Source organism: Pelobates fuscus, chromosome 11 (genome assembly GCF_036172605.1).
Source record: "Pelobates fuscus isolate aPelFus1 chromosome 11, aPelFus1.pri, whole genome shotgun sequence".
Lineage (NCBI taxonomy): Eukaryota > Metazoa > Chordata > Amphibia > Anura > Pelobatidae > Pelobates > Pelobates fuscus.
The window spans coordinates 14,056,438-14,082,929 of NC_086327.1; the positions used below are offsets into that span (position 1 = coordinate 14,056,438).

The window sequence follows — 26,492 nt, forward strand, 5'->3', positions numbered from 1 at the left end:
TTCAGAACTCTCCCTCTTGTAAATTAAATGTCTAATTAAATAATTGAGAGGAGAAGGGGTTAGAAATTATAATATTGAAAGAGAAGTACTCACAGAAGATCTGAAATTGCAGATTTTCAGTATACTCATGGCTAACAATGAAATCATGCTCCCTCTCTGGTAAGCAATAACCCTGCCTCCAACAGTGATGCTGCCACTGGCTGATATTCAGAGATTTCATGTGAATACAACATTTAATTACATTTTTTATTCTATTTCTCTGTCTCTGCTGTTGTCTCCTGTTTTTCTATATTACATCAGGCAATGTCTCAATTAAAAATAAATTTTAACTCTTTCTAGTTATATCTGTATTGGAAGTCAATATTATTTTTATTTACATGTACCTGGGTTATAAACTCACTGATTAGAAAAGAGGAAATAAAGCAAACGTTGAGAGGAGGATATATATCCACTGAGAATGTGCTGTTAACGTGATTAATTCAACATTTCAACATGATACTTACATGTTGGAATTCCCGGATCACAATTGTCAGTGCTACAACAGGTTGTTGCTACCCTGACAAGACCAATATTGAAAGTGACACTTCCGGTCAGATTGCACTGATTCCTTGGTCCACAGTCTCTATTAAATGATGGAGTGATTGTTCCAGCTAAATATATTCCAAGAAAAAATAAAAACATTTTCATTGTTTAACAGTTCCCAGGTGACATTTGTGTAAACTACTTTGTTGGTGCCCTTAGGAAATAGTGCCTCTTACAATAGATACAAATATGAAAATATTTATACATATAAGGTATATTTACCACAAACTAATGGGGCTTAGCATCACAAATTAGGGATTAAATCGCATCTAGGTTCTGTGCAAACCAGATTATGGACACTGGCATAGACAAAAACCTATTCCTACAAAACATATCTCCAAAAACTGAATAGTGAATTACCTGCCCAGATCTCAAATACATGCTTTTTTATTTTAACTTGCCATTACAGAGGGACACTTTAGCAAGCACTGTAAACCCTTTCTTTGATAAAATATACGTTTTTTAGTTATGCAAAAAGCCTTTTTTATATAATCTGTGCAGATTTTTAAACGGTGAATGGGTGATTTTTTTTCAAAAACACCATATTCATGAATATAATATTTCATATTTGGGATAGCAGCTTCTCGATCCAAGGAGAGATTTGACAGCCATGTTCGGGTTGATAAGGTTAGGAAATGATTGATAGACATGTTATTCTCCAAAATCAATATCAGTGTCCAATATCAGGACCACGGAATGCACTCTGTGGTCCTGGTCCTATGTGTTTCATCATTCCTCAAAGAACTCTTAGTAAATGCAATTAAACACAAAATAAAAAATAATACAAAGACCCTTCCGCTGTAGTCTCCATTCTTCCTACTGGGTCTTCTGGGGGGCAGGGAGGGTTAAAATTTTAACTTATTGGGCTGCTCTTGCTTCTGCTGTACCTTCTTCAAATATTGGAAGTAAACTACTTTTTTTTTTCCATTCTGGGGGGTGAAGAGCAGACACCTAAATAGTTAGTCCAGCACTATAGTGTTAGGAATACATTTTTACACTCCTAACATTATAGTGTTCATCTAACTTTCTACAGCAGTGTTTCTCCTATTTTATTTACTTATCCCCTATATTTATCAAACATTTGTTAAAAATGAAATGGAAAAATGTGCACTGAAGTGTTTATCTCTATTCAAGAACAGGTCACCTCCATCTTGGCTCCCTGTCAATCATAATTAAAAACAGACATTGCAGTCATAATCGAGACCTCGTCACAATAAACATCAATTGTCTCCAAGGATGTCAAGATAATAAATGACCAAAAGGAACAAAAAGTTGGATTTTCTTAACAGGCTATGCAGTTCCTTTGCATATTGAAGAGCACTTTTCATTTAGACTACATTGGATTTGCTACTTAGTAAACAGAGTGGACCCTTATGCTGCACAGAGGAGGACCTGTACTTTGAGAACCTCTATCGTGTCTCCTTGTCAGTCATTGTTAGAGTCCTGCCCTTTTCTATCATTAGTATGTGCAGGCGGAGAAACTATAACCATGTTTCTTTTTGTCCTTTTCCAATGCAAGATGTACCATGACTGTGCCAGGACTGAACCAAATTATGAAGTAAATTTCTATATCTTTAAAATATATTTAAATGAGAACTGAGAATCAAATGAAAGTATCCTTGAGAGTTACTTGCATTCTTCTTTAACTAATTTTAGATTTTTTTAACAGCCAATCAATTAGTTGAAAACAAAACTAATTTGATTTATTAAAAACAAATCAAAAGGCTTTGTTTTGGACATATTGATTAGTTGTTAAAATAATTGATTTGTTTAAAGTCAAATGTGAGAAATGAACATGCCTTAAAAATAACTAATATAAGTTATTTTCATTTTTCTTCTTATGGTGTAATTTTCAGAAACATTCCCAGTGATTCCCCCTTAATAGTAGAGTGTTAAACTAAGCTGTTTTATCCTACACTTTGCAAATTAGTTAGACCTAGTAATCACTTAAAACACAACTATGCAAATTTTACATGGACACATTTTTTTCCCAATTTAATAAAAAAACTGATTACAATTAAGATTCTATTGCGATATTTAATAGTTTAAATCAGTTATCCCAAAACATACCTGCGTTGGTAAGAGAATACCCATTTACACAAATATTATCAGATGGACATGTCACACTGCTACCAATGCAAGTCGCATTACTGCTTCCCAAACACTTAATACAAGATAGAGAATCACCTACAAAGTAAAAATGATATGATGAGATAGAAAGTTAGTAAATGCAACATACATGCCAATTTGATAGATTAACACATTAACCAATAAAGTGCAGTGCTGATGTATCACACACAAAAAAATTAAATTGTAATTACCCCTTTTCAATTACATACTTTTATAGATTAAAGGGATCCTTTAAAACCTCAGCTTAAAGCCATACAGAAAATATCTACAAAAGTATAAAAGAAAGGCCAAAAATAGTGTAATTCGGTAATATCACTAATTTATGCATTGTTGTTTCAAGGTTCAACTCACAAATGTAGGTAAGATCATGAGCCTGTCAAAGATAATGATGGCAATCTCCGTTGACATAGATCCTCTGGACGTTAGATACATGTAACAAAAAAATAAAAACCATAGTGCAGCACCTTCAAATCACAAAACACAAAACACAATATGATCACAGGACTCGTTATGACGTGCTGACGTGCTTTGCGTGCGGCGTCGTTGTGACGGAGGAGGAGGGGCAGCCACCAGGGATGGCGGGTGCCGATGCGGCCGTTCCGAGATGAGCCGTCCGTGCTCCCGCTGCAGCTTTGAGGAGTCATTACGGTTTGCCGACGGGGAATAAACTCTGCCTGATTCCCCCCTGTCTCCAGCCTTGACAGAGAACTATCCGCTCCCTTTTTTAACTAAAAGATAAAGGTAATCTACCGGAGGAAACACTCTCCCTATATGCCCTCACAAGGTTGCGGTGGCCGCTTCCCACGTGGCAAACGCTGCTCCTCTGACCAAGGATTTATATTTTTCTCTATTTCTCTATTTGTCTACTCATACATCCTGAATGGGAATGCACACTATTAGTGTATTAGTGTACAACTAAACCCCACCAAAGTCAGCCAAATTATTTCATATATCTGAGTGTGAGGGGCATATTCATATTTTTTTACACATTTTTTACATACATATTTTTGTGTGACAACGTATATACAAACGGGGTAATTGTATACCACTGTGTAATTTCAAGTGCAACGCTAAGTTTGTCTATACAATCATAATTAAAGAGCAACCATATTTACTGGTGTGCAACCTTAACCCGGATTTATTTTTCTTCAATATGGCTTCAAGAAAACCTAATGACACTAAGATCTCATCAAGAAAAGATAAAAAAGATCTTTCTCAAGACAAATCAATGAGCACTTATTTTTCGCCACAACAGAATAAAAAGCCTAAATTGACAGTGAATGATACAGACACTAGCCTTGATATTCCCGAGGCTGAAGGCAGAAAATCCGTTGAAACAGATCAAGTTACACTTACTATATTACAAACTACCCTCAGAGCGAACTTGGATGAAATAAAGATCGAATTAGCTACAACTGCAGCAGCAATTAAAACAGAAATTAAACAAGAAATAAATGCTCTTGCTGCTAATATGCACAGAATAGAGGATCAATTCAAAGCAATGGATTTTCAAGTTAAAAGTCTTATGCAAGAAACTACGAATGCCCAAATCAAGATTTCGGCATTAGAACTCAAAATAATTGACTTGGAAGATCGCAGTCGGCGTAAAAACCTACGTTTCAGGAATATACCTGAGAAAGACTCACAAGAAGATCTAAAAAAAACCTTGCTGGATTTCGTAGAAGTTTTGGGTATTGTGTTTGATCCACACGACCAATTAATAGATAGTTGCCATAGATTATCTAAACCCCAATCAATTCAGAAAAATCTTCCACGGGACATCATTGCCTGTTTTGTTTCATATGAATTTAAGGAATCTATTCTGCGGTCAGCTCGAACAAATCAAATCAATTCTGGCTGTTATCAAAATGTACAGGTGTTTCGGGATCTCTCCTATGAAACCAGACAGAAAAGGAAAACATTTAGTTCTGCAACCCAAATACTTAGATCTCACAATATAAGATACAGGTGGCTACACCCCTTGAAACTTTCGCTGACATATGAAGACAAAAGAGAGACTTTTGATACCAATATGGACTTGGTTGAATGGCTTAAGGGCAAGAAATTAATGCAGCAGCACCATTAAGTGGTTAAGAATACAACGCATACGGGGAGAAATGAAGTGTTACGCTGGGGAAGGGGGGGGAGAGGGGATAAGGGCAACAAGAAAAAAAAAAAAAAAAAAACTAGGAGAGTGATTATTATTCAGGGAGAAAGCAGAAAGAAAGAGAAAAAAAAAAAAAGAAAAAAAAAAAGAAAAAACTCCCTTAAACAATTGCTCAATGGTACTACAATACGGATAATGTCCCACTCCTCGAATACAACAGCCTATATATATTATAAGTGATATACTTACGGTAGTCTGTTTTACTACCATTGGATAATACTGTATGATACGTTAACTTACCTATACTCACTATTATTAGAACGTCTAGGCTGACGGCCCCATAGGGGATCAGATTACATAGCTATCACAATTAGCCATGGTTACTCAATAGCTATAAACAGGGGGGATGATAAGGTGATTGGGATTTTACTTGTTTAAGACGATTCACTAGATGAGAAGAAAAGAATGATTTAAATGTTTGATTTAATATAGATTCACTATTCACTTTTCATTATTTCTCTGTATCTGCAGATTAATAATTACTCTGCTAATGCAGATTCACATTAGAAACTGTAAACTCACAGATAAACTTAAGATGTCACGGTATATTGGTATAGGCAAGTTGATATACATTAGCAACTCTATAAGCCATTCGCAAATTAAACTGCTATGGCTTATAGATATTTAGACACGGTATTCTATAATATAAACAATTGTTATAGTCATTGAATTTTGTTTTACTACCACAAGACAACACTGTGTGTAAATATGAAAATGGGTAAAGGGAAAAGAATGTTAATTTGTCAAAGTTTAAATTTATCACTATTCGGAAACAAATATGGAAGGATGTTTGCGGGGATAGATTAGATAGAAATCTGCTATGCACACTCATATAAATGTGCACAAATAATCTGCATGGGCACAATGGTACTATATTTGTATGATAATTCCATTCTTTAAAATGTCAATGCTGGCGGGGATACACGAATTAAGGTAAAATAAGACTTTTTTTTTGAAGCATGTAATTTATACCCATTGCTATTTTACTCTATTAAGATGTGGGGGTAGATGGGTAAGCACCGAATAGAATATGAAGTTGAGAAATCATGGCATGACTACCTAATGGTGATATATATTGGGAGGTATAAGCGCTGGTCATAGGGGGCTTATCTGAATTAACTAGCCCCACAGTAGAATCCGATAAATGGCACGGGTAAACTTTATCTCCTATGGCCTATGCCCTTGTTGTTGGAAATCATACCAGACCCAATCATACCCTCAGTTCTTTCTCTGTATACAGATAATTGATAGGCATATCAAATTTTTCCCCTCTTTGCATTTATATAATGACCCTGTCTGGTTAACTGTATTGACACTAATACACACAGAATACGTTAGGTGGGACCAGTTTAAGGGTATCCTGCTTTCCCTGACTTAAATGGAAATAGTGGACGTAAGACTCTAAGAGGCTGTTGTTAGTCTTCTCTGGGAGGTTGCCCCTCTTGGTGTAGTGATACTACATTGTTTCTGTCAATTTCTAGTACCATCTGAAATTCACAGTGCAAGAGAGAAAAGAGGGACAAGGAGGAAACGGGAAGAACTAGGGAACTAGGTTCTTCTATATTCGTTATATGTTGTCTGTGGCTATTGGATCAATTTTGATCCAATTCTGTTTTATTATGGGTGGTATATTTTTGTATTTGATTTGTTTTTTTTGTTTTTATTTTGGAGCATATGATATTTTGGAGAAACTCTTGATGATGGTAGCTGTCCAATTCTTTGACTTTAGACGTGGGGTCCAAGTACATCAAATACTTTTGAAAACTCCACATGAAAAATATGATTAAGTTTATGTCGTTAAATGCACAAGGCTTAAATACAAATAGAAAGAGGAGAAGATTGTATGCCTCGTTAGCTGAACATAATATACAACTGGCATTTATACAAGAAACTCATTGGTTAAAGGATCGTACCCAGAAATGGGGAGGGGACAAGTTTCCCACCATTGTTCATGCTTCATTAACGAATAACAAAAAAAGAGGGGTTGCAGTTATCTTTAATAGTAATCTCAATGTTGAAATTAAGTATATTGAATTGGATACAGAAGCTAGATTTATAATTATTGTCTGTGCCATTGATAATACGGTTTATACTTTAGTCAATGTGTATCTGCCGAATGTAGATCCTATGGCTACATTTTTGTCTATAATGAGTCAAGTTGATAAAGTGCACAAAGGCCATCTAATTATAGCTGGGGACTTTAACTGTGTCAGTGACCCTAAAATGGATAAGTTGTATACATTTGGCACTCTAACTGATAAAAGAACTATTAAGCAGGCTAAAAAACTCCATACTATCTGCAAACAATACAACCTGCATGATATATGGAGAATATTGCATCCAACCGACAAAGATTACTCTCATCAATCTTGTGTACATGGATCATATTCTAGGATTGATTTTTGTCTATTGGATGCAAATTCGATTTCTTTATGCAACACAAGTGAAATTAACGACAGTATTTGGTCAGATCATAGTTTTATATTAATGGAGCTCGGAAATAAATCTCCCCCAGTCCGAAATACTTGGAGACTGAATGATGCTCTTATTAATGATCCAAAGAGCAAGGAGGAACTAACCCAATTATTAAAATATTTTTGGCAGGAGAATAGCTCCTCCGATACATCTCCAGCAAACAATTGGTGTACACATAAATCAGTTATGCGCGGATATTTAATTAAATTAGCCCACATTATGAAGATCAACACTGGAAAGACCTTAAGTGATTTGTATATTGAGTTTTATAATTTATCGAAACTTAATAAACAGAATCCCTCTGCAGAAATAAACACAAAATTAAAAGGGTTACAAAAACAAATAAATCTAAAGGTTGAACAGAAAATCATAACAAATATTCATAAATTAAAACTAAATAATTACTATACGGGGAATAGAGCTAATAAAAATCTGTCCAAACGATTACAAAATTTCAACGCAAAAAATAGAGTCGAACAACTGACAGACGGTCAAAAGGTTTATTCGACCCCTTCCTCAATAGGGGAAAGATTTAACCAATTTTATGAGGATTTGTATAATTTAAAACTGTCCCCTAAGGTTAATGATATTAAAAAGTATTTACTTGACACGCAAATACCAAAAGTTACGTATCAGGATTTATTAAACTTAAATAAAACCATTTCGGAGGACGAAGTTCAGTTCCAAATAAATAGATTACCCATAAATAAAACTCCGGGTCCGGATGGCTTTACAAATTTATATTATAAACATATGCAGTTTCTATTGATTAAACCTCTAACGGATATGTTCAATCAAATAGCCATAAACGAGTCTTTTCCAACCGAACTACTACAAGCAAATATCATTCCTATATTAAAACAAAATAAAAGTAGTACCGATCCCAGCAATTACAGACCTATAGCGTTAATTAATGTAGACATGAAGCTATACGCGGCTATAATCGCGGAGAGAATCAAGTCTATAATTACGACCCTGATCCATCCGGACCAGATTGGGTTTGTACCGGGTAGGTTAGCATCCAGTAATACTAGGAGAATAATAGATATTGTAGATTTGGCCAATAGAGATCAGTTGCCCCTCCTGGCCCTGTCTTTAGATGCTGAAAAAGCATTTGACAGGGTCGGGTGGGGTTACTTAGCTGAAGTTCTTACTGCTTTCGGGCTTACAGGCTGGATACACAATGCCATAATGGCTTTGTATTCTGCTCCTTCTGCACGCACTGTGGGCCCCAACATTACTGCAGGGTGGTTTGCTCTTAAAAATGGTACGCGACAAGGGTGCCCACTCTCCCCCTTGTTGTATATTTTGTCCATTGAGCCTTTGGCTATTAATATCAGGAACAATCCACGAATTAGAGGTGTTCAAATGGATACTCTGGATGTCAAAATATCTCTCTATGCGGATGATGCGTTACTTACGCTCTCCGCTCCAGAGTCGTCTCTGAAATACTTAATGTCTGAAATTGACAGATATTCCATTATTTCAAATTTTAAATTAAATATTAATAAATCCACAGTAATGTTCATGAATATGAGCAGTGAACAAGTCACTACCTTAGCCAACACTTACAAATTTATATGGACAGATTCAGAAATAAACTATTTGGGACTAGTTATAACTGCTAACCCAGCCGTAATAATGGAGAGGAATATTTTGATTTTCATTCGCAACATGAATCTTAAACTTAAAAAATGGAGAAATTTAGAAACTTCATGGCAGGGTAAAATCAATATTATAAACTCATACATTTTACCTAAATGGCTATATTTGTTCTCCATGATACCACTTAAAGTCCCTGTACCCTGGTTGGCAATGATTCAATCTAGTTTTAACAATTTTATCTGGAACTATAAAAAACCCAGAATTACTCAAAAGATCCTAACTAAAAAGTTGAGCAATGGCGGTCTAAATTTCCCTAGCATTGTATATAGTTACCAAGCGAATATTATCAGGCATATTTATCTTCTCCAGGATCCTAAACAGGTTTCTGAGCCCTGGTATATTATAGAATCCAAAGTGGCTCATTTGGATAAATTACAACATTCTTTGTGGACAACTACAAAGACTTCCCTTAAAAACTCTCCTCTAACTAGCTCGTTGATATTATCCCAGATGCTGGGAGAATGGCTAAACATTAAGAAAAAACTAAGCATAAATAATTCCATACCGAAAACATGTACGCTTGACATATTGGAAATACTGATAGAAGATTTCTCGTTAAAGCACTGGAATAATGTTGACAAACTGAGGATTGCAGACATTATGCAGGGAGATAAGATCGTACCTTTCCAAAGCATTATAGATACTCGTCATATTCCAGGCGGAGAAATCTTTACTTATCTTCGCTTAAAAAATTTCATCCACAAAAATGTTATTAAATCATCTAATATATTTGCAAAGAAATTGGAATTTATTTTTCGAAGCCAAGCCATTAGAAAGATTTCGTCTGTGGCAGCGTCCTTGTTGGAGCTGCTTAAAGAATCCCCTCACAGATTGATTAAAAGGTGGGAACTAGAATTAGATTTGCAGATTTCTGTAGAGGAGTGGAACTCCTCTCTAACTATGGTAAATAAATATATACACTGCCTTAACCTGTCTGAGTGCCATTTTAAAGTTTTATATAGATGGTACTATACTCCAGCCAGACTGGCCAGAATATATGATTCTACTGATCCAACGTGTTGGAGATGTGGAAGTCAGCCAGGTACTTATACACATATATGGTGGACCTGTCCTGCGGTTAAATATTTATGGTTATGGGCGTTTAATATTTTTACAGCCATGACGACAAATAGAATTGAGGAGAATGCCGCTGCGGCCCTCTTACATTTAAACCTGACTTTCAATTCCCAGAAGGATGTTTGTTTTGCCATTCATTGCCTAGTCGCTGTTAAAATCATTATTGCGCGACATTGGAAATCATCAAAGCCGTTTGACAAGCAACTATTGATCGATCAGATCATGTTCCAAATGTCAATGGAATATGAGCTGATCAACAATTCGACTTTTATGTCGAAGAAGCAACAATGGTACAAAGATTGGTTAAAAAAATACAAGGGCTTATTTGGACACTCTTCTAGCTAGATAGTTTATTATATTTGTATTTTATTGTGAAGTATTTGTTGGCCTTACTAAGGGATAAATCAAATAGAATATAAAATAGATGTGGATCTAAATAAATGACTATATGCTCTAAATTATCTGCTCCAAAATTTGGTGATGTTTTTTTTTTTTTTTTTTTTTTTTTTTTTATTTATTTTATTTTTGTTATTTATGCTGGTTCCTATGGGATCATTGTGACACTATCTTTCTGTACAATGTCAAATAATGTGTAATAATTTATTCAAATATTTTTTTGTTTGTAACACTGTACATGAATTGAATCTCTTAAGACCCAACATAATTGTCTTTTATTGTGAAAAAGGAAAATGTTTCAATAAAAATTTATTACAAAAAAAATAAATAAAACAAAATAAATGAACAAGTATAAATAAAATAAATAAACAAGTGAAAGTGCAGCATCAATTGGAAGGCCCTACGCGTTTCGTCACTCCTATGAGACTTTCTCAGGGGCAATAAAGTGGGCATTATAGGGCATCTTGGGATATTGGGAAGATATCGGGAAGTGGAACGCATATGCGTTCCACAGAAGACCTCTACAATGCTCTATATTACTTCTGGGTTAAGTTGACTTGTGCCCTGGAAGAAGATGACACCGGCACTGGGAAGTGGAATGCATGTGCATTCCAGCAAGGTTTTCTGGTGCAAACTGAATTGAGAGGATTATTTTGCATAGGTGATGGAACCCATTCTGATTGGCTGACGACGATCTGAATTTGGATGGGTTTAAGATTTATAAACACTTAATCTGCACCCTAGGAGACCATGCTACACTTTATTTTCCCTGAGGAAGTCTCACAGGAGAGATGAAACACGTAGGGCCTACCCATTGATGCTGCACTTGTATTTCTTTATTTATTTTATTTATACTTGGTTTTTTTTTTTTTTTTCCATATACATCTATCTGAGAAAGAAGATCTGGTGACCATTATCCTGTATCCAGCTCCCAGAACTTTTGATGTTATTGATGGGATTTTTAACTACGTACATCTTGTAAGTGCACCCAATAAAGCAGAGTGTTTTGTGATTTGAAGGTGCTGCACTATGGTTTTTATTTTTTGTTACATGTATCTAACGTCCGGAGGATCTATGTGAACGGAGATTGCCATCATTATCTTTGACAGGCTCATGATCTTACCTCCATTTGTGAGTTGAACCTTGAAACAACAATACATATTGTGTAGATATTTTCTGTATGGGTATATACATGCCAATTTGTAGCGTAAATGAGCCATGGACATTCTCGTACGGGCATGTGGACATTCTCATACATAGGAGTTAAAATACAGAAAATATTTCATTCAAAATACTCACCTCTGAAATGTCCCCATTACACATCTGCAGGAACTTCAGGTACCAGGACGTGGATGAGTATTCTCAGATAACCCTACCCCCCTCTAGAGTATGTAATAGAATCACTAAGAATATCTGATAGAATCCTTATGGGACAAATTGTAAATACCTTTCACGAAAATACAGAGTACAGAAACTGCAGAACTGCATGAGTTGATTGAATGAAGATTACATGTTAGTCTAGCTATGGATTACGGGTTTTCTATGCACAGTTGCCTACAATCTGGAACTTGAGTCTTGATTGCAGACCTGCTTCTGAAACCAGAAAAAAATCCAAGCAAAGTATAGTGCTTGATAATTCCAGGCGAGGTATTTCTAGCTTCCATAAAGATATGAGGCTTGAGCCCTAATCAAAATGTAATTACTTCTATCCTAGAGCACTACCCAAGACGCCTTATCTATTTTTATATCAAGTAACCACTTTGAGAATCAGCTGCTGATATAAATAGAATACATTAATATCCTGCTATCCCTCTACCAACTGCAGAGATCTGGGGCTAAAAAAAACAAACAAATCAGCCCCCCTCCCCCCAACCATCACCATTGATTCTAGGACATTTCTGATATGATATGATTCGATTCCATGTGTTGTGAGTGGCATGAACCTTTGTGGATTTGAGGTTCACTAGTGATGCAAAATTAGTCACTCTAGACCTACTCCCTCAAGTTTTAAAATAATTTCTAAGCCTAAAAATATATCTGGTAACTAAATGTCTCATTGCAGATTTTGTTGGTACCTGTCCAATGCGATTTTGTATTAATGAGACATCTAGATCACTTTTTAGAAATAGCAAAACAGGTTATGTTTTATGTTTTAGATTAGCCTGGTGTTTTTTTTTTCTTTGTTTTTTCTTTTTCACTGACTCTTCCTTTCAGGTCTATTCACTAAAATGATAATTGTAGAAAATGCAAAGTGGATTTGACACGAACTTCATATTTAAGGCTAAAGTTGCCAAAATGGCAGCATACTATGAGTACTTTTCCAGCTTTTTTATTTTGCCTATTCAATGAAAAATGGCAATCTTTCTTTGTTAGTAGCTGTACAGGCACAGGTTTGTTAGTAGCTATACAGGTTAGATTAAATTGCCATTTAAGTGGTAACCTTAGCTTTTTCTCCCAGTTCCCTTATAGGATATGCTAGTGGGTTGGGTTTGTAAGTTAATGGCTTGGGATTTCTGAATAGAGACATTAGCCTCACATAATCTCCCACCAAACCTAGGGGGTTTCAGTACTCACTATAAAAATAAAACAAAAGTATTTTGTATTGAGGATTTTATATTTTGCTTTGTAAATTTCTATTTAAAAAAAAAGTAGTAATAAATACTAAATGCTAAACACTAATAAACCTTACAAGAGAAAACAATCTGTAGTCCCTAATGATTTAGCTAAATAGGTCAAGTACAGAATATTTCACAATTTGATTATCAACTGTAATAAGTGCCAAATTAGCTAAAAAAACAAAAAAAACCCCTCTTGGATAAGTCAGTAAATAGACTATTTAGAGTTGATGTCAGTCCAATTCTCCAACTTTGGATGGAAAAAAAAGTAAGAAAAAAAATGTAATAATAATGATCAAGCTGTAGGTGTCACTGTTGTCAATACTCACAAATGATAGTCAATCCAGTGATGCCAATAAAAAAGGTAAATTAAGAAGATGTAGCAGTAATAGATATTTAACAGTAGGTGTCTCCCTAGTACCTAAGCCACCAATGTCCCTCAATAAAACATAAGCAAATACATTGAAAGTGAAATGTTTAGGTGAAAAGAGGAGACGTGAAAAGGCTGTTCCCTAGCCCTACTAGACTTAGAAAATTGCTGCCTTATTCCTGCACATTTGCCAGACAGTCAACATCTCAGGTATCTATTATGTATTTATAAAATATTTTACAAGGAAATATACATTGAGATTTATTTCATTTTCAAGTATGTCCTGGGTCCACAAAACATTTTATAGTTACAATAGGGTACAATAAAATACAAAACAATATTAACCCCTTAACGCCGTTACGGCGTTCTATGCCGTCGCGGCTTTAAAGGGCTTTAAAGCCGTTGCGGCGGCATAGAACGCCGTAACGGCTTGCAGCCCCAGGAGCAGAGGTGTACTCACCTCCGCCGCGATCCTCTTCTGGGGGGCTGTCTGAGAGCCCAGGCAGCCCCCCTCCGGCAAATGAGCGATCACATGGCCCCCTATAGCTGGCTATGGATCTGCCAGCAGGGGGACTGTTTAAAATATTAGACAGTCCCCCTGCTGGTAGGTAGTGTAAAAAAATAAATATTAAAATGTTATAAAATAAATTAAATGCCTTTTTATATATATATAATATGTATATATATTATATATATAATATATATACATATTATATATCTGTAACGTCATACGTAATGTATTTTAATATTAATATTAGTATATATATTAATATTAAAATACACTTAGAATGACGTTACATATATATAATATGTATATATATTATATATATAATAGATCTACATATATATATTATATATATATACGCATAATTACAATAATAAATAAATAAAATAATTAAATAAATAAATAAAATATTGAAACAAAATATAAAATAAATTATATATTCATATGTAATTTCATTCTAACTGTATTTTGTTATTAATATATATATATTGGAAACAGAATACACTTAGAATGACATTCTATATATATCTATCTATATATAAAATACAAATAACCGCAAATATATATAGAGAGATAAATACATATAATTACATAAAAGATTACATTAGTATACACGTAGAATTTATATACCTATAAATGCATATATATTAAAATTCTACGTGTATATTTAAGTAATTTTTTAACATAATTATGTCATTTGATTAATTAAAATTTGATTGACATGCCTGTCAACACAGGGAGAAAGTGCAGAGAATTTAATTCGCATGCACTATATTAGACCCTGTAACTCTCCAAGACACCATAAAACCTGTACATAGGGGGTACTGTTTTACTCGGGAGACTTCGCTGAACTCAAATATTAGTGTTTAAAACTGGTAAATTGTATTACAACGATGATATTTTAAGTAAAAGTGAAGTTTTTTGCATTTTTTACAAACAAACGGCACTTTTATGGACTATATTATTGTTGTAATATGTTTTACTGTTTTAAAACACTAATATTTGTGTTTAGTGAAATCTCCCGAGAATAACAGTACCCCACATGTACAGGTTTTATGGTGTTTTGGAAAGTTAGAGAGTCACATATAAGGCTTGCATTTCATTTTTTTGACATTGAAATTTGCCAGATTAGTTATGTTGCCTTTGAGACCGTATGGTAGCCCAGGAATAAGAATTACCCCCATGATGGCATACCATTTGCAAAAGTAGACAACCCAAGGTATTGCAAATGGGGTATGTCCAGTCATTTTTAGTAGCCACTTAGTCACAAACACTGGCCAAATATTAGTTTTTTGCTTTTTTCACACAAAAACAAATATGAACGCTAACTTTGGCCAGTGTTTGTGACTAAGTGGCTACTAAAAAAAACTAAACATACCCCACGTTCAATACCTTGGGTTGTCTACTTTTTCAAATGGTATGCCATTATGGGGGTAATTCTCATTCCTGGGCTACCACACCGTCTCAAAGGTAACATTACTAATCTGGCAAATTTCAATTTGAAAATGGAACGTTCTATATTTGACCCTGTAACTTTCCAAAACACCATAAAACCTGTTAATGGGGGGTACTGTTGTACTCGTGAGACATCGCTGATTACAAATATGTGCATTTTGTTGCCGTAAAACCTAACAGTATTATGACATTTACAGCTAAAATGTGAGGCGGAACTACAAATTTAAAAAAAAAATTCAAATGTCTCACAGTTTTTTTTAATTTTATTCATAATAAATTGTTTCAAATACAAATATTTTATATGAAATGAAAGCCCTGTTTCTCCTGAACAAAATGATATATAATAAGTGTGGGTGCATTTAATATGAAAGAGGGGAACTACGGGTGAACAGACATATAGCGCAAATTCCAGTTTTTGTTTACGTTTTGTTTTGATCAGAACGTGTACTATTGACTCCGTCCTGAAGGGGTTAATACACAACATATTTACATATTTATATATTTAAGAAATATATACTCAACCATGACAGGTGCATTCTGTTTTGAGATATAGAGAGAGGGATCTCTTAAAGGATTTAAGGCCTGGGGAAGATTTTAACCCCTTAAGGACTGGACTTTTTTTGCGATGTTGTACATTTGCGACCAGGCATCTTTTTACACTTTTGTGGTGTTTGTGTTTAGCTGTAATTTTCCGCTCTCTCATTTACTGTTCATATACAAATTATATATTGTTTTTTTCAGGACAAAAGGGGCTTTCTTTACATACCATTATTTATATAATCTCATGTAATTTAATTTTTAAAAAATGAAAAAATATGATGAAAAATTGAAAAAAATACATGTTTTTTGACTTTTATGTGAAAAATCTTTTATTCATCTACAAAAGTGAATGAAAAAAACTGCTAAATAGATTCAAAATTTTGTCCTGAGTTTAAAAATACCCAGTGTTTACATGCTTTTTGCTATTTTTTTGCATGTTATAGGGCTATAAGTACAAGTAGGATATTGCGGTTTCAAAACATATATTTTTAAAATGTATCAATAGTGACATTGTAACACTATTATCTGTCATAAATCGCTGAATAACACCCCACATGTACATATTTTTTTTAAAGTAGACAACCCAGGGTATTCAATATGGGGTATGTCCAGACTTTTTTAGTAGCCACTTAGCCGCAAACACTGGCCAAAGTTAGCGTTCATATTTGTTTGTGTGTGAAAAAAGTAAAAAACTAAATTGAACGCTAATTTTGGCCAGTGTTTGTGACCAAGTGGTTACTAAAAAAGACTGGTCATACCCCATTTGCAATACCTTGGGTTGTCTTCTTTCGCAAATGGTATGCCATCATGGGGGTAATTCTCATTCCTGGGCTACCATACGCTCTCAAAGGCAACGTAACCAACCTGGCCATTTTCAATGTAAAAATATTTGACCCATATATTTGACCCTGTAACTTTCAAAAACGCTATAAAACCTGTACATGGGGGGTACTGTTATACTCAGGAGACTTTGCTGAACACAAATATTAGTGTTTCAAAACTGGAAAATGTATCACAACAATTATATCATCAGTAAACGTGCTGTTTATGTGTGAAAAATGCAAAAAAAGTCACTTTCACTGACAATATCATCGCTGTGATATGTTTTACTGTTTTGAATCACTAATATTTGTGTTCAGCAAAGTCTCCCGAGTAAAACAGTACCCCCCATGTACAGGTTTTAGGGTGTCGTAGAACGTTACAGGGTAAAATACAGTGCTAGCAAATTAAATTCTCTAGACTTTTGGCCTGGGTTGGCAGGCAGGTCCCTTAAATTGCAATCAATAAAATAACTTAATTATGTAAAAATATTACATAAATACGCACGTAGAATTTAAATATATATGCATATTTATATATTTGAAGTCTACGTGTATATTTATATAATTATTTATGTCATTTTGTATATGGACATATGAATAGTTCGTATTCTTTTTATTTATTTATATATACATAGATATATATACAATTTCATTCTAAGTGTATTTTGATATAAATATATATATATTAATATCAAAATACAGTTAGAATAACATTTCGTATAGATATATAATTTTTTTTTAATTTTTATTATTATTTTTAATTTTTTTAATTTAATTTAAATTATTTATTATTCGTATTTTATAATAATATATATATACAATATATATATAGTTATTATATATATTATATATATACGTGTGTAAATTAATTATAAGTGTATTTTTATATTAATATATGTACATATTAATATAAAAATACACTTAGCATGACATTATATATATGATATATAGACATATATTATATAGGTATAATATATGTCTATATATAATATATATACACATATATAATGATATTTTTTTTTATTACCTTTCACTTTAAATTTTTTTATGATTTTACAGTTGCAGGGAGACTGCCTGTCAGCACAGACAGTCCCCCTGCAGGCAGAGACTAGGACACCTATTGTGACCATGTGGTCGCCCTGTTGGGCGATCACATGGCCCCAGGGGTCCTAATCCGCCATGGGGAGACTGTCTGGGCTGCAGGCAGTCTCCCCACAACGGGAGCACCAGCGATCGCCGTCAGGGGAACGACGGCGATCGGGTAAGTACATTTTAAATTTAGGACGGTTCAGGACCGTCGTCGGTCGGCAACGCAAAAATGCCGATGACGGTCCTGAACCGTCTTGCGTCCTTAAGGGGTTAAAGTGTGCGGGTTGGTTGTTCCATAATTTCAGTGCTCTGTAGGAACATGAGGATCGAGCTTTCTTTTTGTATTGAGGTGGACTAAATAAAGTGCTGGTACTGGATCGGAGGTTATAAGAGGCGGCAATACTCCTTTACAGTGGGTCATAGGCAGGATTTGTTTATGTACAGGGCACCTTGTTTAGGATAAAGTTTTGATGCAAGTGTTTCTATGTGGAGGCCAAAAGATAGATTGGGGTCTAACGACATACCCAAGTATCTGAAAGAGTGGACTGCGATCAGTGTGTTATTTGATTTTGTTTTGTTGATGCTCAGATGGGAATCTTGTAATTTGTGTAATTTAGGTACTGTTCCAAAGATCATTGTGACAGTTTTGTCAGTGTTTAGGAAGATTTAGTTTTTTGTGATCCACTTTTCCACCTCTGAGAACTGGCCTTTGAGCACAGCCTCAAGCTGTGGTAGATTGGGTTTACTAGCGTAGATTGCAGTGTCATCTGTATATATGTGTACAGTTGAGAATTTCAGACGTTAGGCAGATCATTTCTGAATAATCTGAATTGTAGGGGGCCGAGTATGGAAACTTGGGGAACACCACACGTGACTGGGAGAGGGAGGGAGTCGCTGTCAGAAATGGACACATACTGCGATCGATCCAAAACATATGATTGAAACCAGGTTAGCGGACAATCACCTATACCTGAGTTTTTGCGTTTTTGTAGTAGAATGTCATGGTCTACTGTGTCAAAGGCATTGGCAAACTCAAAGAAAATAGCTCCAGTTAGGTCTACTTGTTCTAAGCCAGTTTGGATGTCATTACAAACTTTTAAGAGGGCAGTTGTAGTTGAGTGATTTGTGCGGAAGCCTGATTGGTCAGGGGTCCGATAATATGATTGTTGGTAATACTCACATAGTTGCATACGGACGTATTTTTCCAAGATAGGGAGCAATGATATTGGGCGATAGATAGAAACCAAAGTAATGTCACCATGTTTGTTTATAGGTACTACTCTCGCAGTCTTCCAAAGTTTGGGTATGTATCCAGACACCAATGATTCGTTAATTAGGATTGTGACAGGTTTTGCAATTGCCGGCGCACTGAGTTTCAACAGCATTGCTGGGATTTGAATCATAGGTCAAATACACTACAATACGCACTTTTCACCCGTGGCTTCAGGATCACCAGGAGAGCACTGTTGATCCCAAGCTATATTTTGACTATATGTAAGTTGTAAATTTGACCAAATTGGCTATTTCTAACTACATTTTAAAGTTTGCATTTCAGTTTACTAGGGCAGAATGTATACTGTACTTGGTGATAATAAACCTATAGCACACAGATGTAGTATTCTAACAGCATACTAATATACAGAGTACTCCCATGTCCAGAGCTATCAAGCTCTATCACAAACTCCTTCCATTCAGGGTAATGTTTCAATCAGGTGTTGTGTTTCTCTGTTACATTTATAGTACAGACCTTCAGTTGGAGTTTGTTTGTTCTTTGCACAAAGTACGTTTATTTTACCTGGAGAGAGCAAAGAGGCAATGTAAACAAGAAACTCCCTGGCTGAAGTTTATATAAACAAAGAATGCATGTGGCATACCTTGAGTGAATGCTGGTGAATGTAAAATGTATAACAAAATACCAGACTTAACAGCAGTCAGACAGGTAGTGGGTAGCATTTTCACATTTTTGCTTCTAAGATGTTTTGACAGCCATAGTAATGAGGTAAGTAAATGTCCATGTATTATCATGTTTTTCATTCTAACCCACTGTGGTGGAATGTGTTGAATCTGTGCTGGTACTATAGAGCTAGTTATTGACCCTGTGACAAATGCTCCTTCCCACATATGTTTGCCACAAACTCCTGGAGAAGTGTAGAAGCCAGCCTCCTGCCCACCGGCTATGGTCCAGGTCTGGGACACTGTTTGGGAGTTACCCTACCCAGCACCACTAGTAGCTTTCCCTGGTGCCCCTGTTTTGGCACTTTCCTTTCATGCGAATAGCCCCGAACGCTGGCTCTCTGGCGAGTGTTTGCATGAACAAAACCCACAAATAGTCCCAGCGGTACTTAGCCATGACTGCCATAGAACTAAATTTGGCACAAAGACGTCGTGGGTTCCCGTTCACCTCAGCGGGACTTAGCCGTGAATGTTATGAAACTGTTTTCAGCATGAGGTGACAGTGCGGTTCCCGGACAACTTTGTTTGTGGTTTTGAACCATTTTGAAATCGACCAGGAGAGTGCTTTTTGGAGTGAAGATACCTGAGACTTAGGGGAACAAATGCTACCCAAGAGCCAGACAGAGCACCCTTTATTGCGGCCGCAGGAGCTCCCAAAAGTTGACCGGCAAAAGCACCAAAATCCCCTGGAACTGTATTGGGCTACTGCCTCTTGTCCGGCCGGTCAAAACTTTACCGGCTTGAAAAGAGGCATTCCCATTTCACCAAACCGATCTGAGTGATATTTGGATATGCTATACACTCAGATCGGGGTTATCTGGAGATGTACTTTTTGTGGGATTTCTGAGTATGGTGGGGGCACTTTTGGGGTACTGTAAATTTTGTATTGATTTTCTGTACCTGACAGATAATTGGATTATAGATTTTTCTCACGCAATTATCAGGCACAGAGGATCCTGGGATTGAAAACCTTGTATTTGTGTGTTGGAGACCCCATGTAGGGATCTGTGCATAAAGGCCGTGTGTGGCCTGAATAAACTTAGGATTCTGTTTCGTCTGGTTACTGGGGGAATGGATGTCTACAGGTTTTAATGGTTCCAGAGTGGCTGAGTGAAGGAATTAGCGAAGGTAATGGGTTGGGTTACCATTGATCCACTACAGCCGCTTGATAATAAATCTTGACATTCAGTAAGCTCATGCCACCATCATTAAATTTCTTGTAAATACACCTGCTGCCACCCTTGTAAATTTGTTTGCCCATAGGAATTGGTTGATTAGTTTTTTTAATTTCTTTAAAATAAGATAGGGTGATACGTATAGAAAGGGTTTGAAACAAATAGTGAAGCTTTGGGATTGTAATAATTTTCACAGTGGCCATACAGGCAATCCATGATAAATACTTTTTTTCGGTAATTGCACATTAGTGTTTTAAGTTAACCTAGCAGTTTAAGATTTGTGTAAGTTGCGAATCGTGGGGGAAAAGGCCACTCCTAGAAAACTAAGTTTGTCAGTTATATATGGATACATGTTTTACAGTTCTCGATGGGTGGTTTTTGGTATATTTAGTCCCATGGCTTGAGTTTGTTCTAGTTGCTGCACATGGTCAGCTAAATCATTGTGTGCTTCAGCGTATTCTGCCATCTTATTTTCAGCGTGCGATGTTCTGGTGTCTAGATTCTGCAGGTCTTTGCGAATGGCGTCCACACTGGATGTCGAGGATTTGAATAGCTTATTGTAGAAATAGGTTTATGGCCTTATCAGCTTTGGAGTCATTATTTTTATGTTTGCCTTGTGACATGGTTGGATTAGAGAGAATACATTTTGGTTCTGACTTCTCCATGTCATTATTGTGCAGAGACCTGGTGCAAAGCAAAGCAAGCAGCCATCTTGTTCGGTGGTTAACCATGCACCCATTTTTTTTATTTTTTTTTAAACAGTTTAGTCAAGTGATAATGATAACCTTTATGACCTCATATAAAGGAGACAAAACAAGAATGAATGATCCTATTCTTATATAAAGTGTGTACAATCAAACACCAGAATAAATAAAGAAAAACAAAGATTACACCACACAAGTGATACTGAAGGTCAGCTAAATTACAGAAAATAAAGTGGTTAGTAACAATTATTCATCAATGGCTACACGGTACAACCAATGTAATCCTAGGTTTATACGTGACATAGGACGTGAGCACAAAAGGACTGACTGAAGGCTTCACTTGTACCTCCTTTCTATTACTTGCCTGGCACTTAACTGTACTTGCATTTAACTGTACTTTGAAAGTATCTTTTTGTAAATAAGTGTGTATATGTGTTTTCACCAAAGTTATTTTTATATATGCCCTTCTCCTTAATGTGAACCTCATAGCTTTGGATAAACAATAGTTTCCATATTGATCAAAAAAGAGGCTTTATTGTAGACATGAAGGAGTCATTGCTGAATGAGAAAATAATCTGGTCTGTTATAGCTTGACCTTAGTTCTATGCTAATTCTGGTAGCACATTAAGGACATAGTCTTAAATTAGAGGGACAAAGGTTTAAAAATAATATCAGGAAGTATTACTTTACTGAGAGGGTAGTGGATGCATGGAATAGCCTTCCAGCTGAAGTGGTATAGTTTAACACAGTAAAGGAGTTTAAGCATGCGTGGGATAGGCATAAGTCTATCCTAACTATAAGACAAGGCCAGGGACTAATGAAAGTATTTAGAAAATTGGGCAGACTAGATGGGCCGAATGGTTCTTATCTGCTGTCACATTCTATGTTTATATGTTTCTATGCAACCCGCGTCAATGTTCAGATTGGCTGGAGATTGGGAGACACTTCAGTCTGCAGCTCTGCACTCGGTGGAGCTACAGACTGGAGACTGAGCTGGGTGGCTCTCGCACAGGGCAGACCAAGTGGAGGGGCCTGCACTCGGCGGCATACAGGGCAAGCCGCGGGGCCCCCTCCTGTGTCGGGCCCTCGGTCATGGACCAAGAACCCGACATGTCAGTCTGCCCTTTGGTGATTTAGGCAGCCGCGAGGCCTTAGGCGACATACGTCTAGTCTTTTTTAGAAGCCACTTAGTCACAAACACTGGCCAAAGTTAGCGTTCATATTTGTTTGTGTGTGTAAATTGCAAAAAAAGAATTTTAACTCTAATTTTGGCCAGTGTTTGTGACTGCTGGCTACTAAAAAAGACTGGACATACCCTATTTGCAATACCATGGGTTGCCTAATTTTGTAAATAGTATGCCACATGGAGGTAATTCTAATTCCTGGGCTCCCATACGCTCTTAAAGGCAACATAACCAATTTGGTAAATTTCAATGTGAAAAAAAAAGAAAGAAAAGAAAGCCTTATAATTGACCCGGTAACTTTCAAAAACACTATAAAACCTGTACATGGGGGTACTGTTATACTCGGGAGACTTTGCCGAATACAAATATTAGTGTTTCAAAACTGTAAAACGTATCACAACAATGATATTGTCAGTGAAAGTGCTGTTTGTGTGTGAAAAATTCTAAAAATTACTCTTTCACTGTCCCCAGGAGGGCTGGATCAGCCGCAGGGGGACTTCCTGGGATGCCATGGAAGTCCCCCCATCGCGATCGCCGGTGGGGGATCGCCGGCAAGCAGGTAAGTGCATAGACGGCGGGGATGCACTATGTCGCCTGCTGGCATTTAGGACGGGATGGCCTAAGTCCTGAAGGGGTTAACTCTGAATCACAAATCAAACTGAATTGTTCATTGTTTGGTTCATTTGTTTGAGGAACAAATCAGGAATGACCCATCGACTGCCAAAAAATGTGTAAAGATTGTAGTTTGTTTGAAAGCAATGTTTAAAGGGACACTATAATTACCAGAATGACAACAGCTTAATTCAGTTGTTCTGGTGAGCAAAATAAGGCATTTTCGTGCAAATACTGCATTTCATAGAAAAGGCAGTGCTTACATTGCCCCCTAGGGACACCTTCAGTGGCCACCCCTCAGATGGCCACTGGAGGTGCTTCCTGGGGCAGTAGCGCTCAATTTGCAGCACTGGCGTTCAGCATCTTCACGCTCAGCATGGAGACTCTGAATTTTACTCATAGAGATGCATTGTTTCAATGCATCTTTATGAGGAGGTGCTTATTGGCCAAACTGGTATTTGGCACCACCCGCCTCCTTGACAATTTACCTATGGGAAAACATTGGCTTGGCTAAAAATCATAAATTCTGATGTCAGTAAGGAGGCAGATCGGGCGTGGAGCCAGCAAAGCCAGACGTGTGTGATGGAAGTATGGTAAATTTGAACCTTTTCTATAAGGCTATGGGGGGGCAAGCCACCTAAATAATAGTTTTAACACTATAGGGTTAGGAATACATGATTGTGTTCCTTTAGGTTTCTCTTTCACATTTTCTTTCTGTTAGCACTGTGAAGTATCGCAAACTTCTCACTTCTCACAAAAGTGATTGGAGATCTCTTTCTCAACTCTCCCAGGTTTAACATTCTCATAATTGTTCCTCCCTTTGTCTCGCCTGTCAGCCACAAGTTTATAAATATGTCTATTAGGGTTATTTACTACAGTGGGAATTGTGAGGAACCTAAATGTTAATATTGACGAGGAACAACAGCTGTTTGAGCAAATTGAGAAAGCTGCAAATCTGGATAACACTTTTTATTATTGGAGATTTGAATTACCCAGACATAAATTGGGACAGAGGGATTAGCAGCTCAGCAAAGGGAATTACGTTTTTAAACTTGTTAAATGACACCTTCATGTCACAACTAGTACAAGCACCAACTAGAATGGACGCTTGTCTGGACCTGGTTTTAACAAACAACGTTGATCTTTTGACCAACATTCAAGTAGGTGAGCACTTTGGAAATAGTGATCACAATATAGTGTCCTTTGAAATAAACTCAAAAAAACAAAAGCACATGTGGTATACTAAAACATATAATTTTAAAAAGGCCAATTTCAATAAGTTAAGGGAAGCTTTACAATATATTGACTGGCATAAACTCTTTAGTGAAGAGAACACTGAGGAACATCTTCCAACAAATATTGGAAAGGTACATTTCTCAGTATGTACCACTGGGTAAAAAATATAAAAGAAACAAATTAAAACCAATGTGGCTTAGTAGAGAAGTAAAACAAGAGATTAAAAATAAGAAAAGGGCATTTAAAGCATTTAAATCGGACAAATCAGATGCATCCTATAAAATATATAAGGAAGCTAATAATGTGTGCAAAAAGGCGATTAGATTTTGCTAAACTTCAAAATGAAAAAAATGATAGTCAAAGAGAGCAAAACCAACCCCAACACATTCTTTAAGTACATAAATTCTAAGAACCAAAAAATGAAAGTGTAGGTACATTAAAAACTGAAATGGGGGTGTTAGTTAATGAAGACCAGGAAAAGGCAGGAATTTTAAATAACTATTTCTCCTCTGTATATATTAAGGAAGAACCCATGGCATTAGATGTGCAAATGATTGCTACTAAAAACTTGCAGAATAATTGTAATTGGTTAACTCAAGACAAGGTGCTGCAGCAACTAAAGAAAGTTAATATAAACAAAGCTCCAGGGCCTGACGGTATCCATCCACGAGTACTTAAGGAACTAAGTGTAGAAATAAGTGAACCTCTGTTTTTAATCTTTCAAGATTCTTTTCTTTCAGGTGTTCCGGAGGATCGGAGGAAGGCAGATGTGGTTCCTATATTCAAAAAGGGTTCAAAATCCTTGCTGGAAATTATAGACCTGTGAGCTTAACTTCTGTGGCTGGGAAAATATTTGAAAGGTTATTAAGGGATAATATTCAAGAATTCCTTGAGAAGAAAATGGCTATCAGCAAAAATCAGCATGGTTTTATGAGGCAAAAGTCATGTCAAACTAACTTCATTGCGTTCTACGAAGAAGTAAGTAGAAGTATAGATCAGGGTGTTGCAGTGGATGTGATCTATTTGGATTTTGCAAAGGCATTTGATACAGTTCCACACAATAGATTAGTGTTCAAACTCAAGGAAATCGGTCTAGATGAAAATGCTTGTTCTTGGGTAGAACATTGGCTTTAAAATAGAGTGCAAAGAGTTGTCATTAATGGTTAATTTTCAAGCTGGACAGAGGTGGCAAGTGGTGTCCCTCAGGGTTCTGTTCTGGGACCCCTTCTGTTTAACATGTTTATAAATGATGTTGAAAAAAGCATTGAAAGTCATGTTTCAGTGTTTGCAGATGACACAAAACTCTGTAAAATAATACAAAGTGAGCAAGATATTATTTTGCTGCAGAGGGATTTAGATAGACTGGGGGACTGGGCACTCAAATGGCAGATGAAATTTAATGTTGAAAAATGCAAAGTTAATGGAATCGAATTAGGTATAACAACACACGAAAAGGACTTGGGAAATGTTATAGACAACAAACTATGCAACAAAGTGCAATGTCAATCAGCAGTGGCTAAGGTCAGTAAGGTATTGTCATGCATGAAAAAGGGCATTCATTCTAAGAATCATTTTGCCTCTTTATAAATCACTGGTAAGACCACATATTGAATATGCTGTGCAATTTTGGGCACCTGTTCTAAAGAAGGATATTATGGCACTCGAAAAAGTGCAGAGGCGGGCTACAAAATTAATAAAAGGAATGGAAAATATCAGCTATGAAGAAAGGTTAACAAATTTA

At 36.1% G+C, this 26,492-nt stretch overlaps 1 protein-coding gene across 2 annotated transcripts in view; it reads right to left on the minus strand.

The window, feature by feature from the left end:
* The window catches only part of LOC134578057 (phospholipase A2 inhibitor 25 kDa subunit-like), a 101,740-nt gene that overhangs the window by 69,278 nt on the left and 5,970 nt on the right, over positions 1 to 26,492 (minus strand). For both annotated transcript variants that reach the window (XM_063437033.1, XM_063437032.1), the window contains exons 2-3: positions 2,653 to 2,769; positions 504 to 650 (exon numbers count right to left, since the gene is read on the minus strand). In XM_063437033.1, coding sequence (XP_063293103.1) covers positions 504 to 650; positions 2,653 to 2,769 — 264 coding nt within the window. The remainder of the gene's footprint in view (positions 1 to 503; positions 651 to 2,652; positions 2,770 to 26,492) is intronic.